At 51.4% G+C, this 13,765-nt stretch overlaps 1 protein-coding gene across 12 annotated transcripts in view; it reads left to right on the top strand.

Annotated features, from left to right (window-relative positions):
• UIMC1 (ubiquitin interaction motif containing 1) overlaps positions 1–13,765 on the top strand; it is a 94,283-nt gene that overhangs the window by 26,948 nt on the left and 53,570 nt on the right. For all 12 annotated transcript variants that reach the window (XR_012801725.1, XR_012801726.1, XR_012801724.1 and 9 more), the window contains one exon: positions 9,285–10,382. Coding sequence is in view for 8 of the 12 variants with exons in the window: in XM_075600804.1 (XP_075456919.1) it covers positions 9,285–10,382 (1,098 nt within the window). In the remaining 4 variants the exon portion in view is untranslated. The remainder of the gene's footprint in view (positions 1–9,284; positions 10,383–13,765) is intronic.

Genomic DNA, 13,765 nt, shown 5'->3' with positions numbered 1-13,765 from the left:
TCCCCGCTTGCACACAGCTTCGGTACAGGTATGGCGCCGGTATTGCTGTTCAGGACGTGATGACAGGCGCATGCGTGAGCTACCGTTTGCCTATTGAGCGAGATGTACTCACTCGCGAGTGTACTTAAAGTGAGTGTCCTTAAACCGTGGTATGTGTGTGTGTGTGTGTGTGTAATATATATATATATATATATATATATATATATATATATATATATATATATATAATCATTAAAGGACTAGAATATCTTCTATGTTACACATATATGTACTTTTCCATTAACTAGTGAGAAATGCACAAAACTATATGGTACTAAACAAATATTTACAGTATACAGAGCCGTTTTATATTCATATACATTATTTGAAATTATACTGAGCTGACAGTGGTTTCAATAAACAGACACACATATTAATGTGTTTTAAGTCTGAAACATAAATATAGAGTCTCCTACCACTCAACGCCTTGTAAGAGGACATTTTAAACCTTTATCACTGTATATATTTCACAGTCACATATTCTTGATGTAATAAATTTTTAAAAAATTTTTTGGTTTTAATAGTCTGTACCGATTTTAGAGCCTTTATGGCAAAAAATAAGCACATTGGTTTTGCTTGAATGATATAATAGAGAGTGCAATAAGAGGAATCTTTTTATCCTTCTTGGATATATTTTTTGTGTGCTCCTTTATTATCCCCATGCACCCTATTATTATGACAATTTACAAAAAAAAAATTCATACAAGGATGAGTGGTTAAATTACAATACTCTGGTAACCATTTTAAAATGACCTGAACATTACAGGGAACCCTTTAGGGATGTCTGGGGAACCCAAGGGTTCCTGGGAACCCTGGTTAAAAACACTGATTATAAGTGTTTGCACACATGCCTAAAACTAATAGTGACAATTTTCCATCTATGAAACATAGTTTGTGATTTACAACCATGTTACCTGTTCCTTTATATGTGAATGTTGTAATATTTCATGTATGGTTTGTTAGTCTTTCACTCCTCCATTCTACTGTGGCTGCTGGTAAATAAATGCTAATAATTTAGAATGCAAGTAATATAATTATCATTTATAATGTGCCCAAAACAATGGGGTGTGAAGGTGGCAGAAAAGCACAATGAAGAAACTAAAATAACAATTTCTAGGCCCATCCGCCCACCTATATAGCTTCCTTACATCTTGTACAGTATAGTGAATCATTGGCCAAAGTTTGCATAGTTGTTGCTCACCCCCCACCACACTTCACATCAACAAATCCACTAGAATCAGGTCTCCCACCCCTCTTAGCAATAAACCATGGTTTATTACTGATTTTGAATGTCTGGGTTCACTCCCTCAGGAATCCCATGATTCTTTCCATAATGAGACTGTAGTAGACCAGGGGAGCGCAAACTTTTTCTGCTGCGCCCCCCTGTCTGGCCTGCTCCGGATTCGCGTCCCCTCCATCTACCTGCAGCCGTGTCGGATGACGCTCCACGTCTCGTGACGTCAGATCACGTGTCCCGCGGCGTCATTTGAAGCCGCATTGTCATGGAGATGCGTCACAACGTCTGATTCCCAGTAAGTTTTCTTGTTGCAGAGGCCTCACGCGATCCCCCGGCATTTAATTTAAATGCCTGGGGGAAGAGCGCGGGACCTCTGCAACCGCCCACGCTCCCCCAGACAAATCCCCTGCCCCCCAGTTTGCGCACCCCTCTACTAGATCCTACTTTTAATTACACTGATATCCTGGACCTCTTGCTTATTAGATAGTTGCAATACAACACCTCGTTGCTAGAATGATGTGTGAGGCAAGCTTACAAGTGTTTCTGGTCAGGCTTTGATGGGGTCTAGCTAAAAGGGCAAACCAGGGGTCTATGGCCAGGGGCCTACCCAGCAACGTTCCTAACAGAGTGAATATCTGCTTCCATAGGGGGTGCTATTATCGAACATGACCACGGTGTGAGCCAGAGATCCTCTTTGCCCACATCCTCTGAAAAATAGAGGAGATCTTTCCCTATTAATGGCATGTAGCCTAACCGGGGTCAGATACCATCTGAATAGCATTTTGCAAGAGTTCTCTTTTGAGAACTGTGCATTTTGAGCTTTTAGCTGCTGCTTCACATATTGTATCCCACTAGTCTATATGAAGTGTGACTTCCAGTTCTTCCTCCCCTAACATGTACGGACACTTTATCAGCGTGGTCGGTGTTCTGTAGCATTTGATATATTTGTGAGATCAATCCACGCTCTAAATATCTAGACTTGTATAGAAGTTCAAAATAGGTAATAGAGGAAGGGCTGCGAGAGCAGTGAATAGACAATCACATTTTTTACTTCTATGAAGGAAAATTTCAGAGGGCGGCAACTTTCCTCTTTCATTTTAAATGAGGAAATACTTGATCTGAGAGCCATCTATGATATCAATTATGATGAGTCCAGCTTTAACACAATTTATTAAGGGTTAGCCTAGACCAGGGGTGCGCAATCTTTCCTCCCTGCGCCCCCCCCCCTGCCTGCTCTCCTTCCATGCACGCCCTCCCCCCCTCTGCTCGACTCCTGCGTAATTGCCATGGCAATGCGATGTCGTGTGACCCCACGGCGTCACAGAGACCTCGTGCGGTCCCCCAGCATATAATTTAAATTGCCTTGGGGGAGAGTGCGGGACCTCTGTAACCACCGTTTTATAGTGAGGCTAATCCCTAAGTAGGGGAGGGAGTACTCCTGCCTGGAGAAGTCAACGTTAACCTTCAGTAGTTTCATTACATCTTTGTGTAAATTGATATTCAATGCCACTGATTTAGATTGGTTAATTTTAAACCCAGAGACTGCCAAATTTGGAGAGAACTTGGAATAAGTTTGGAAGCGAGGTGAGTGGCTTGGAGACATTGTCCACAAAGAGCGATTTTTGTTGTTGTGGTACCTGATATGTCTGGATGTTCTCTAATATGGGCTGCCAGCGGCTCAATAGATAGTGCAAATAGTGGGGGACAGAATGGGCAGCCCTGTCTGGAACCATTTGCTATATAGATACGATGGGAGAGGTGCCTGGGTCCTTTATCCTTATCCGTATGGGACACATACAGACGCTGCACTTCTCGAAGGAAGTTGCCAGAGAAACCCATGTGTCAGGACAGCAAAAATGTAGTTCCAGTCAAACCTGTCATGCTTTTTAGCATCTAAAGCAGTGATTCCCAAACTTTTTTGTTTGGAGGAACCCTTTAAGTATTTAAAAAAATCTTGGGGATCCCCTATCTGGCTGACACATAGGTTCGATGAAGTGTCCGGGAAGCGCAATATATGTAAAAAAAGAATAAAATACAATGGTGATAGTGCAATATTGTTAAGGTGAAATGGATAAACTCAAATACAGATGACACTGCTCTCAATATATACTCACAAACGTGTGAGGTTATTCAGGCACATAAAGGTATCTTTTAAGGTATTGTTGTTAGTCCTTCAGTCATCAGGAGATACAGCAGTTAAAGCAGCCCCATACAGATGTACTCCCAGGAACCTTAATCAAAGATACAACTGGACATAGTGCAGACTGTATGTATAATTTATAAAGGTAAGTCAAAGTTTACACTCACATGGTTTCAAATAAGGGTAAGCATTTAGATCTCAATGGATCTCTCCGGCCGGGTGAATGGTGTTTCAGCTCCCCCTCTCTCGTGGCGTGCGTTCCACCGGTGCGTTCCAAACGCCGGAAGTGATGTCATCCGCTACGTCCACTTCCTGGGGTTCCGGCCGTCTCAGGGATAGAGCGTCACTCTACGCGTTTCACCACATAGGTTTCATCAGGAGTCCTGATGAAACCTATGTGATGAAACGCGTAGAGTGACGCTCTATCCCTGAGACGGCCGGAACCCCAGGAAGTGGACGTAGCGGATGACATCACTTCCGGCGTTTGGAACGCACCGGTGGAACGCACGCCACGAGAGAGGGGGAGCTGAAACACCATTCACCCGGCCGGAGAGATCCATTGAGATCTAAATGCTTACCCTTATTTGAAACCATGTGAGTGTAAACTTGTTTGACTTACCTTTATAAATTATACATACAGTCTGCTCTATGTCCAGTTGTATCTTTGATTAAGGTTCCTGGGAGTACATCTGTATGGGGCTGCTTTAACTGCTGTATCTCCTGATGACTGAAGGACTAACAACAATACCTTAAAAGATACCTTTATGTGCCTGAATAACCTCACACGTTTGTGAGTATATATTGAGAGCAGTGTCATCTGTATTTGAGTTTATCCATTTCACCTTAACAATATTGCACTATCACCATTGTATTTTATTCTTTTTTACATATATTGCGCTTCCCGGACACTTCATCGCTACTATTCTACATGAGGATTGACTGAGCAAACCTCAACTGGGTCACAGCTGCATCATATATCTGTATAAGTATCACTGTACTATTTATAGTATTATTATTGGTTATATCTGATTACTTAGAGCGCCACATTTTGATAAGTTTCCTTTGTATGACACATAGGTTCGACAGGGGTAAATCACAAAAGTTCACACCTCACGAGCCCCCTCTATTTCCCACACTCTACCCATGTATTTTTCTCCCCTCCATCTCACTCTCTCCTCCCCTCCTGCCTCGCATGTATTTCTCCCCTGCGTCTGACTCTTCCTCTTTTACTCACTCCCCCCCCCCTCTCTCCTCTCACTCATCCCTACTTTCCGTCAATTACCCCACTCACTCAATCCCCCCCACAAAATACATTCCAAAAAAACCCCACCCCCTAAATACATATAACCCCACTCCGCAATACATAATAAAATACCCCGCCCCTGACCATACATTTTAAAAAGACCCCTGCCGCCCAATACATTTTAAAAAGACCCCTGCCGCCCAATACATTTTAAAAAGACCCTCGCCGCCCAATACATTTTAAAAAGACCCCAGCCGCCCAATACATTTTAAAAAGACCCTCGCCGCCCAATACATTTTTAAAAGACCCTCGCCGCCCAATACATTTTTAAAAGACCCTCGCCGCCCAATATATTTTTTAAAAGCCTCCACCGCCCCAATACATATCTCCCCCAGCACCCCTCATCATCATCATCCTCATTCCCCCCTGCATCTCGCATCACTCTCCCCCCCTGCATCTCGCATCACTCTCCCCCCCTGCATCTCGCATCACTCTCCCCCCCTGCATCTCGCATCACTCTCCCCCCCTGCATCTCGCATCACTCTCCCCCCCCTGCATCTCGCATCACTCTCCCCCCCTGCATCTCGCATCACTCTCCCCCCCTGCATCTCGCATCACTCTCCCCCCCTGCATCTCGCATCACTCTCCCCCCCCCTGCATCTCTCATCACTCTCCCCCCCTGCATCTCGCATCACTCACCCCCCTGCATCTCGCATCACTCTCCCCCCCTGCATCTCGCATCACTCTCCTCCCCTGCATCTCGCATCACTCTCCCCCCCTGCATCTCGCATCACTCTCCCCCCCTGCATCTCGCATCACTCTCCCCCCCTGCATCTCGCATCACTCTCCCCGCCTGCATCTCGCATCACTCTCCCCGCCTGCATCTCGCATCACTCTCCCCGCCTGCATCTCGCATCACTCTCCCCGCCTGCATCTCGCATCACTCTCCCCCCCTGCATCTCGCATCACTCTCCCCCCCTGCATCTCGCATCACTCTCCCCCCTGCAGCTCGCATCACTCTCCCCCCTGCATCTCGCATCACTCTCCCCCCCTGCATCTCGCATCACTCTCCCCCCCTGCATCTCGCATCACTCTCCCCCCCTTCATCTCGCATCACTCTCCCCCCCTGCATCTCGCATCACTCTCCCCCCCTGCATCTCGCATCACTCTCCCCCCCTGCATCTCGCATCACTCTCCCCCCCTGCATCTCGCATCACTCTCCCCCCCTGCATCTCGCATCACTCTCCCCCCCTGCATCTCGCATCACTCTCCCCCCCTGCATCTCGCATCACTCTCCCCCCTGCATCTCGCATCACTCTCCCCCCTGCATCTCGCATCACTCTCCCCCCCTGCATCTCGCATCACTCTCCCCCCCTGCATCTCGCATCACTCTCCCCCCCTGCATCTCGCATCACTCTCCCCCCCTGCATCTCGCATCACTCTCCCCCCCTGCATCTCGCATCACTCTCCCCCCCTGCATCTCGCATCACTCTCCCCCCCTGCATCTCGCATCACTCTCCCCCCTGCAGCTCGCATCACTCTCCCCCGCCTGCATCTCGCATCACTCTCCCCCCCTGCATCTCGCATCACTCCCCCCCCTGCATCTCGCATCACTCTCCCCCCCCCTGCATCTCGCATCACTCTCCCCCCCTGCATCTCGCATCACTCTCCCCCCCTGCATCTCGCATCACTCTCCCCCCTGCATCTCGCATCACTCTCCCCCCCTGCATCTCGCATCACTCTCCCCCCCTGCATCTCGCATCACTCTCCCCCCCTGCATCTCGCATCACTCTCCCCCCCTGCATCTCGCATCACTCTCCCCCCCCTGCATCTCGCATCACTCTCCCCCCCCTGCATCTCGCATCACTCTCCCCCCCTGCATCTCGCATCACTCTCCCCCCCCCTGCATCTCGCATCACTCTCCCCCCCCCTGCATCTCGCATCACTCTCCCCCCCCTGCATCTCGCATCACTCTCCCCCCCCCCTGCATCTCGCATCACTCTCCCCCCCCCTGCATCTCGCATCACTCTCCCCCCCCCTGCATCTCGCATCACTCTCCCCCCCCCCTGCATCTCGCATCACTCTCCCCCCCCCCCTGCATCTCGCATCACTCTCCCCCCCCCTGCATCTCGCATCACTCTCCCCCCCTGCATCTCGCATCACTCTCCCCCCCTGCATCTCGCATCACTCTCCCCCCCTGCATCTCGCATCACTCTCCCCCCCTGCATCTCGCATCACTCCCCCCCCTGCATCTCGCATCACTCTCCCCCCCTGCATCTCGCATCACTCTCCCCCCCCTGCATCTCGCATCACTCTCCCCCCCCCTGCATCTCGCATCACTCTCCCCCCCCCTGCATCTCGCATCACTCTCCCCCCCCTGCATCTCGCATCACTCTCCCCCCCCTGCATCTCGCATCACTCTCCCCCCCTGCATCTCGCATCACTCTCCCCCCCCTGCATCTCGCATCACTCTCCCCCCCCTGCATCTCGCATCACTCTCCCCCCCCCTGCATCTCGCATCACTCTCCCCCCCCTGCATCTCGCATCACTCTCCCCCCCCTGCATCTCGCATCACTCTCCCCCCCTGCATCTCGCATCACTCTCCCCCCCCTGCATCTCGCATCACTCTCCCCCCCCTGCATCTCGCATCACTCTCCCCCCCCTGCATCTCGCATCACTCTCCCCCCCCTGCATCTCGCATCACTCTCCCCCCCCCTGCATCTCGCATCACTCTCCCCCCCCTGCATCTCGCATCACTCTCCCCCCCCTGCATCTCGCATCACTCTCTCCCCCCCTGCATCTCGCATCACTCTCCCCCCCTGCATCTCGCATCACTCTCCCCCCCCTGCATCTCGCATCACTCTCCCCCCCCTGCATCTCGCATCACTCTCCCCCCCTGCATCTCGCATCATTCTCCCCCCCCGCATCTCGCATCACTCTCCCCCGTGCATTTCTCCCCCCCCCCCATATGCCTACTTTAGGTCTGGAGGAGAGACTGGCATCCTGCCCTGCGGTTGCCGGCGGGGGACATGAGGCGGGGGCTGGGGGCAGGAGGCAGCGGCGGCCAGAGCAGTCAGGGCTGCAGGCACCGGAAGTACTGCAGTACTCAAATGGGAAGGTGGGGGGGGGGGGAGTGAGGATGAGAGTGGGCTCGGGAAAGGTTGAGGGGGAAAGCCAGGAAGGGTCACAGTGAGGGCGGCCCGGCCGTATGCAGAACCCCTGGGACTGCTCCACGGATCCCCAGTTGGGAATCACTGATCTAAAGAGAGGATCATTGACTGGGTATTTGACATCTGGGCTTTGTGGATCAGCTCAACCATCGTTCTGACATTGTGTGGCATGCCAGGTCGTGGTGGACAAGCTGACTCATACATTTGTTAAGCCAATTGGCTAAGATTTTGGTATCTAGTTTGGTATCTGAGTTGATAAGGGATATCGGGCCATAACTGGCACAGTTGAGGGGATCCTTGCCTTTTTTACAAATACACACAATGTTAGCCTATGTCATTTACTCAGGGAGTAATTCCCGGTTTAAAAAAATTGTTGAAGAGTGCGACTAGATGAGGTATAAGAGCCTGCACATTTATTATAATATGCATTGGAGGCCTTTAGGGCCTGGGTTTTCATATTTTTAAGGTCTTTAATGGTCAAGGTTACCTCTTCCTCTGAAATTGTTGCATTTAGTTAAATGGTCTATGTCTCGGGATCTGGCATAAGCTTTGGAAATAGTTTAGGAGTGGCGGTGTGACCTTTTGCCGTTCGATCTTCTTGCCGTGATATAGGGCTTGGTAAGATGTTTAAATTGGGCTATAATCTCAGTGGGTTTGTGTGTCAGAGCCCCATTAAGGAGCCGAATTGCATAGGTTGTTTGTTATGCAGCTAACTGGCCAGCATAATGTGGACTTTTGTTGCCCTTCTCATAGAATTGTTGGGCGGTCCAGCACATAGCTTGTTTTGTCTTGAGCTTGCCTTGCGTACAATGATCAGGTCAGCAAGGATGGGATCAGTCGGGTTGCATTTGTGTGCGCCCTCCAACTGCGGCAGCTCGGCCGAAAGGACCGCCAACTTAAGTTTGCGTCTTTTCCTGCGTGCAGCTTTTTTGATAAGTGATCCGCTAATGAATGCCTTACTTGCTTCCCAAATAGTTGGGTAGCAATATCTGGGTGTAATTTGGCTCAAAAAAAAGAATCTGATGTCATCCTTGAATTGTATAAGGATCTCAGGGACACAGAGCAAGGACTCGTTTAAGTGCCATTGCCGTGTATGCCCCTGGGGTGACAGATTGTGGATGATCAGATAGACTATAGCATGATCCGACCATGTGATACTGTGTTTACCAGCCTGGGAAATCTGTGGGGTTAGATTTGCATCTACTAGAAATAAATCTATCCAGGAGTAGGATTTATGCGGCACCAGCTACAGTATTTTAACCATGTAAATTAATATAGTGTTTTATATTTAGCGGAGATGACACTTCTGTGTATTGTAATTCAATACAAGGTAACCATTTAGCAGGGTTAGAGCGTCGCTAGGACACACCGGTTAAAATAATGTATCCAATCGTGTGTGTCTCTTCCGCATATCTTCTGTGGTTTATTGAAATCCTTCTTTGTATTTTTTTTTAGTGCTGTGGAGCACTAGACCCACCTGAGAGGCTGAAAGTACAAGAGATGGACAACGAGAAACCACTTAACAAAGAGGACATTGGTTCGAAGGATCTGGGTAAGGAACTCTCCCAGCACTCTGATTTTTCAGAACAAGCCATACCCAAAAGCCCTGTGGTACGCTTGACACGCTTAAGCCAGGATATTGTTGAAAGCTCCAGTATAATTTTGTCACCAAACAATGGGGATCTTTTGTCAAGGACAAGTGGGGTAGCATCTCTGTGTCTAAGTGACACTAGTGACTTTGTGCCCATGTCCCCAGCCAAAGCTCTTGCTCGAAGTCCTGTCTTTCCAAAGAGGTTCCCATGTGAGCAAAGGTTGGTGCCCCGCAAACTCTTTGGTACAAGCCAGAGTCCTGTCAGGTTGGTGCAGAAAATCGATGATCAGCACTCGCACTGTTCAGAGAGCTCCCAGCAGGACTCTGCCCCAGTTATATCCAACTTGCTCCCGTGTGAGCCTCTGAAGCAGGAGAGCGCACCACGGACTCAAGAAGTGTCAGAAAAGAACTCCTCTTGTGATGGGAATACAACAAGGCTTGAAGCAGCAGACAGTGCTCCTCTGACCACCTCTCAAAATCCTGTACGGGACGGCAGTTCGAGACAGAACGAGAGTGCTGTGCACTATTACTGGGGCATCCCTTTCTGCCCGAAGGGGGAAGATCCAAATGCATACACTCAGGTCATCCTTTGTCAGCTAGAAGTGTATCAGAAAAGCTTGAAGCGAGCTCAGAGGCGGCTCTTGCGCAAGATGGACTTCGGAGAACCAGTGCAGCTTGCAGCGCCGTCCTTGCGCCGCAGTGAGCGGGGGAAGGGGGACAGCCAAGGCAGCTGCAGTCAGGATGATCCAGAGGAGGTGAAAGATGACGACGATGATGATGATGAGGATGATGACGACGATTGTGCTCAGAGACCAGTGGAGGGGGCAGAGGATTCTGGAAAATCGGCGACCCGACGTGTATCAAACAGGACGAGGCAGCTATTTGAGAGTCCAGCACACAGTCCCCAGAAAGAGGAGAGCTCCATGCCATCACAAGATGAGCCAGCACCCAGCTACTCACAGGTTGGTAAACATACACCCTTTATGTCTCAAGGATTCATGTCCATTGATAAAATGTAGCATACAGTATGCCCTCTTGTGGTGTTTTGGTGTCTTGGTAGTTTGCTCCACTGGTTCCCTCCCCTTTCCATGAAAAGATAATGATTTTCCTATTAGTAGTTGGCAGAGTGCTAGAGCATATTACTAAAAGGCGGAGAGTGTCCGCAGGCATAACTGTGTTAAAATGATTCAACAATTATTTTTTTGAGCTTACCCCCGTACTCTGAAGGGGGCAATAACGGGGGGGGGGGGGGGGGGGTGTCAAAGATGCTGTTCTGTCTCAGGCTTCCAGCAAGGCTAAATCAATAGGTAATGAAATGGTCAGTTCTGATTTTGATATCCCACTTAGAGGTAATAGGTGTTACACTATTAGGGTCCCGGAACTGTAGGACCCTGGCAGTATTAATTTATGGTGCAGCACACCGCCTTCCTCCTAGATGGTGAGAACATTGCAGATAAGAAAATGGCATCACTCTTCCCAAATGTCTGTGCACCACCTCTGTTGGAAAAAGACAGCGTCTGCGCTATTTCCTTACCGGGAGGCGTTTATGAAAGTATCTATACACCCGTCTGCTTGTTTAGAAGTTAATTGGGTTTATTCTCTTAAAACACAGAACAGGTTTTGAGTGTCTATAAATAGCATCTGGATAATGTTCATCACTATGTTGACTACTAGGTCTTTTGAAATTGTTTAACTTCCTTTAAAACCTCTTGTTGCCATCACAATGTACATATGACTATGGGAGCCTGGAAATAGCAGATAGTACTAATTAGGTGCTGGGGTGGGGGAGGGCGAGATATGAGGTGCAGCACTTAACGGTTCTTGACACATTTATTGACTTAAGTCTACACTACCTTGTAATGTCACAAAACACTCTCTATTCATGTATTCTGTGTGAGCATCGAAACTACTGAATGCAACCATTTAACAAACCCCGTTCTTTGTTTTTTATTTTGTTGTTTTATTAGTTTACTGTTTTAGCATTTTTATTTATGTATCTTTTTTTTATTAAATAGTTTTCATCTAGTTGTGTGTGCTAGACATTTTTTAATATTCAGTGATGTTACAAAGTGTGAACCTCTAAGCAGCGATGTTACCTTCCGTTTAGGGCTAATTTTTCAGCCATAAAACACACTGTTTAAAAATAAAGGAGGAGGGAGAAAGTGAACTGAAATAGACACCCTTCTGCCCCACCGACACCCTTCTGCACCACCGACACCCTTCTGCACCACCGACACCCTTCTGCCCCACCGACACCCTTCTGCACCACCGACACCCTTCTGCACCACACAGTGTAAAAATCTTTTAAAAAAATAAAATAATAATAACATGACTGTCATTTGATGGATGAAATGGGTTTGCTCTCTTTGCGTTCAAACGCATATTACCCGAATTCTTACTAAAACTGAATATTGTTCGAGTGTTTGGCTTTCTAGTGTTTTCCCCCCATGCTCTTTGGAGCAGTGCAGTTGCATGGGCACACTGTAGGTGGCAGTGTTACTCTACATTTCAAGCCTTTGCATGCATTCCCTGGTGTTGAGCATTACCTGCATTTTTTTCCACCTCTTGATAAACATGCGAGGGGCTGTAGCTGCAGCTGCAGACTTTCCAAAATATATATTTTTGTGAACGCACAACACAATCAAAGCTCTTTAATAAAAATACAACCTTCAGCTATTTTCCTCCCCACTTATCAACAAAAAATCACCCGGACTGCATCGCTATTACTATAGGAGGATGTGCAGCTGCCGCACACCACCACCCCCCTCAGCTGCCGCACACCACCACCCCCCTCAGCTGCCGCACACCACCACCCCCCTCAGCTGCCGCACACCACCACCCCCTCAGCTGCCGCACACCACCACCCCCCTCAGCTGCCGCACACCACCACCCCCCTCAGCTGCCGCACACCACCACCCCCCTCAGCTGCCGCACACTACCACCCCCCCTCAGCTGCCGCACACTACCACCCCCCCCTCAGCTGCCACACACTACCACCCCCCCTCAGCTGCCACACACCACCACCCCCCCCTCAGCTGCCGCACACCACCACCCCCCTCAGCTGCCGCACACCACCACCCCCCCTCAGCTGCCGCACACCGCCACCCCCCTCAGCTGCCGCACACCACACCCCCCTCAGCTGCCGCACACCACCACCCCCCCTCAGCTGCCGCACAGTACCACCCCCCTCAGCTGCCGCACAGTACCACCCCCCTCAGCTGCCGCACACCACCACCCCCCTCAGCTGCCGCACACCACTCCCCACTCAGCTGCCGCACACCACTCCCCCCCTCAGCTGCCGCACACCACCACCCCCCTCAGCTGCCGCACACCACTCCCCCCCCCTCAGCTGCCGCACACCACTCCCCCCCCCTCAGCTGCCGCACACCACTCCCCCCCTCAGCTGCCGCACACCACTCCCCCCTCAGCTGCCGCACACCACCACCCCCTCAGCTGCCGCACACCACCACCCCCCTCAGCTGCCGCACACCACCACCCCCCTCAGCTGCCGCACACCACTCCCCCCCCTCAGCTGCCGCACACCACTCCCCCCCCTCAGCTGCCGCACACCACTCCCCCCCCTAGCTGCCGCACACCACTCCCCCCCCCTCAGCTGCCGCACACCACTCCCCCCCCCCCTCAGCTGCCGAACACCACCCCCCCTCAGCTGCCGAACACCACCACCCCCCTCAGCTGCCGCACACCGCCACCCCCCCCTCAGCTGCCGCACACCGCCACCCCCCCCCCCCCCATAGCTGCCGCACACCGCCACCCCCCCATAGCTGCCGCACACCGCCACCCCCCCTCAGCTGCCGCACACCGCCACCCCCCCTCAGCTGCCGCACACCGCCACCCCCCCTCAGCTGCCGCACACCGCCACCCCCCCTCAGCTGCCGCACACCGCCACCCCCCATCAGCTGCCGCACACCGCCATCCCCCCTCAGCTGCCGCACACCACCACCCCCCCCCCTCAGCTGCCGCACACCACCACCCCCCCCATAGCTGCCGCACACCACCCCCCCCCCCTCAGCTGCCGCACACCACCACCCCCCCCCCCCTCAGCTGCCGCACACCACCACCCCCCCTCAGCTGCCGCACACCACCACCCCCCCCCTCAGCTGCAGCTGCCGCACACCACCACCCCGCCCCCCTCAGCTGCCGCACACCACCACCCCCCCTCAGCTGCCGCACACCACCCCCCCCTCAGCTGCCGCACACCACCACCCCCCCCTCAGCTGACGCACACCACCACCCCCCCCTCAGCTGACGCACACCACCACCCCCCCCCTCAGCTGCCGCACACCACCACCCCCCCCCTCAGCTGCCGCAAACCATCACCCCCCCC

The sequence above is a fragment of the Ascaphus truei genome, chromosome 5, assembly GCF_040206685.1.
Source record: "Ascaphus truei isolate aAscTru1 chromosome 5, aAscTru1.hap1, whole genome shotgun sequence".
In the NCBI taxonomy this organism is placed as follows: Eukaryota; Metazoa; Chordata; class Amphibia; order Anura; family Ascaphidae; genus Ascaphus; species Ascaphus truei.
Note: the sequence above shows the minus strand (reverse complement) of the source record. Positions and strands in the feature narration are given on the sequence as shown.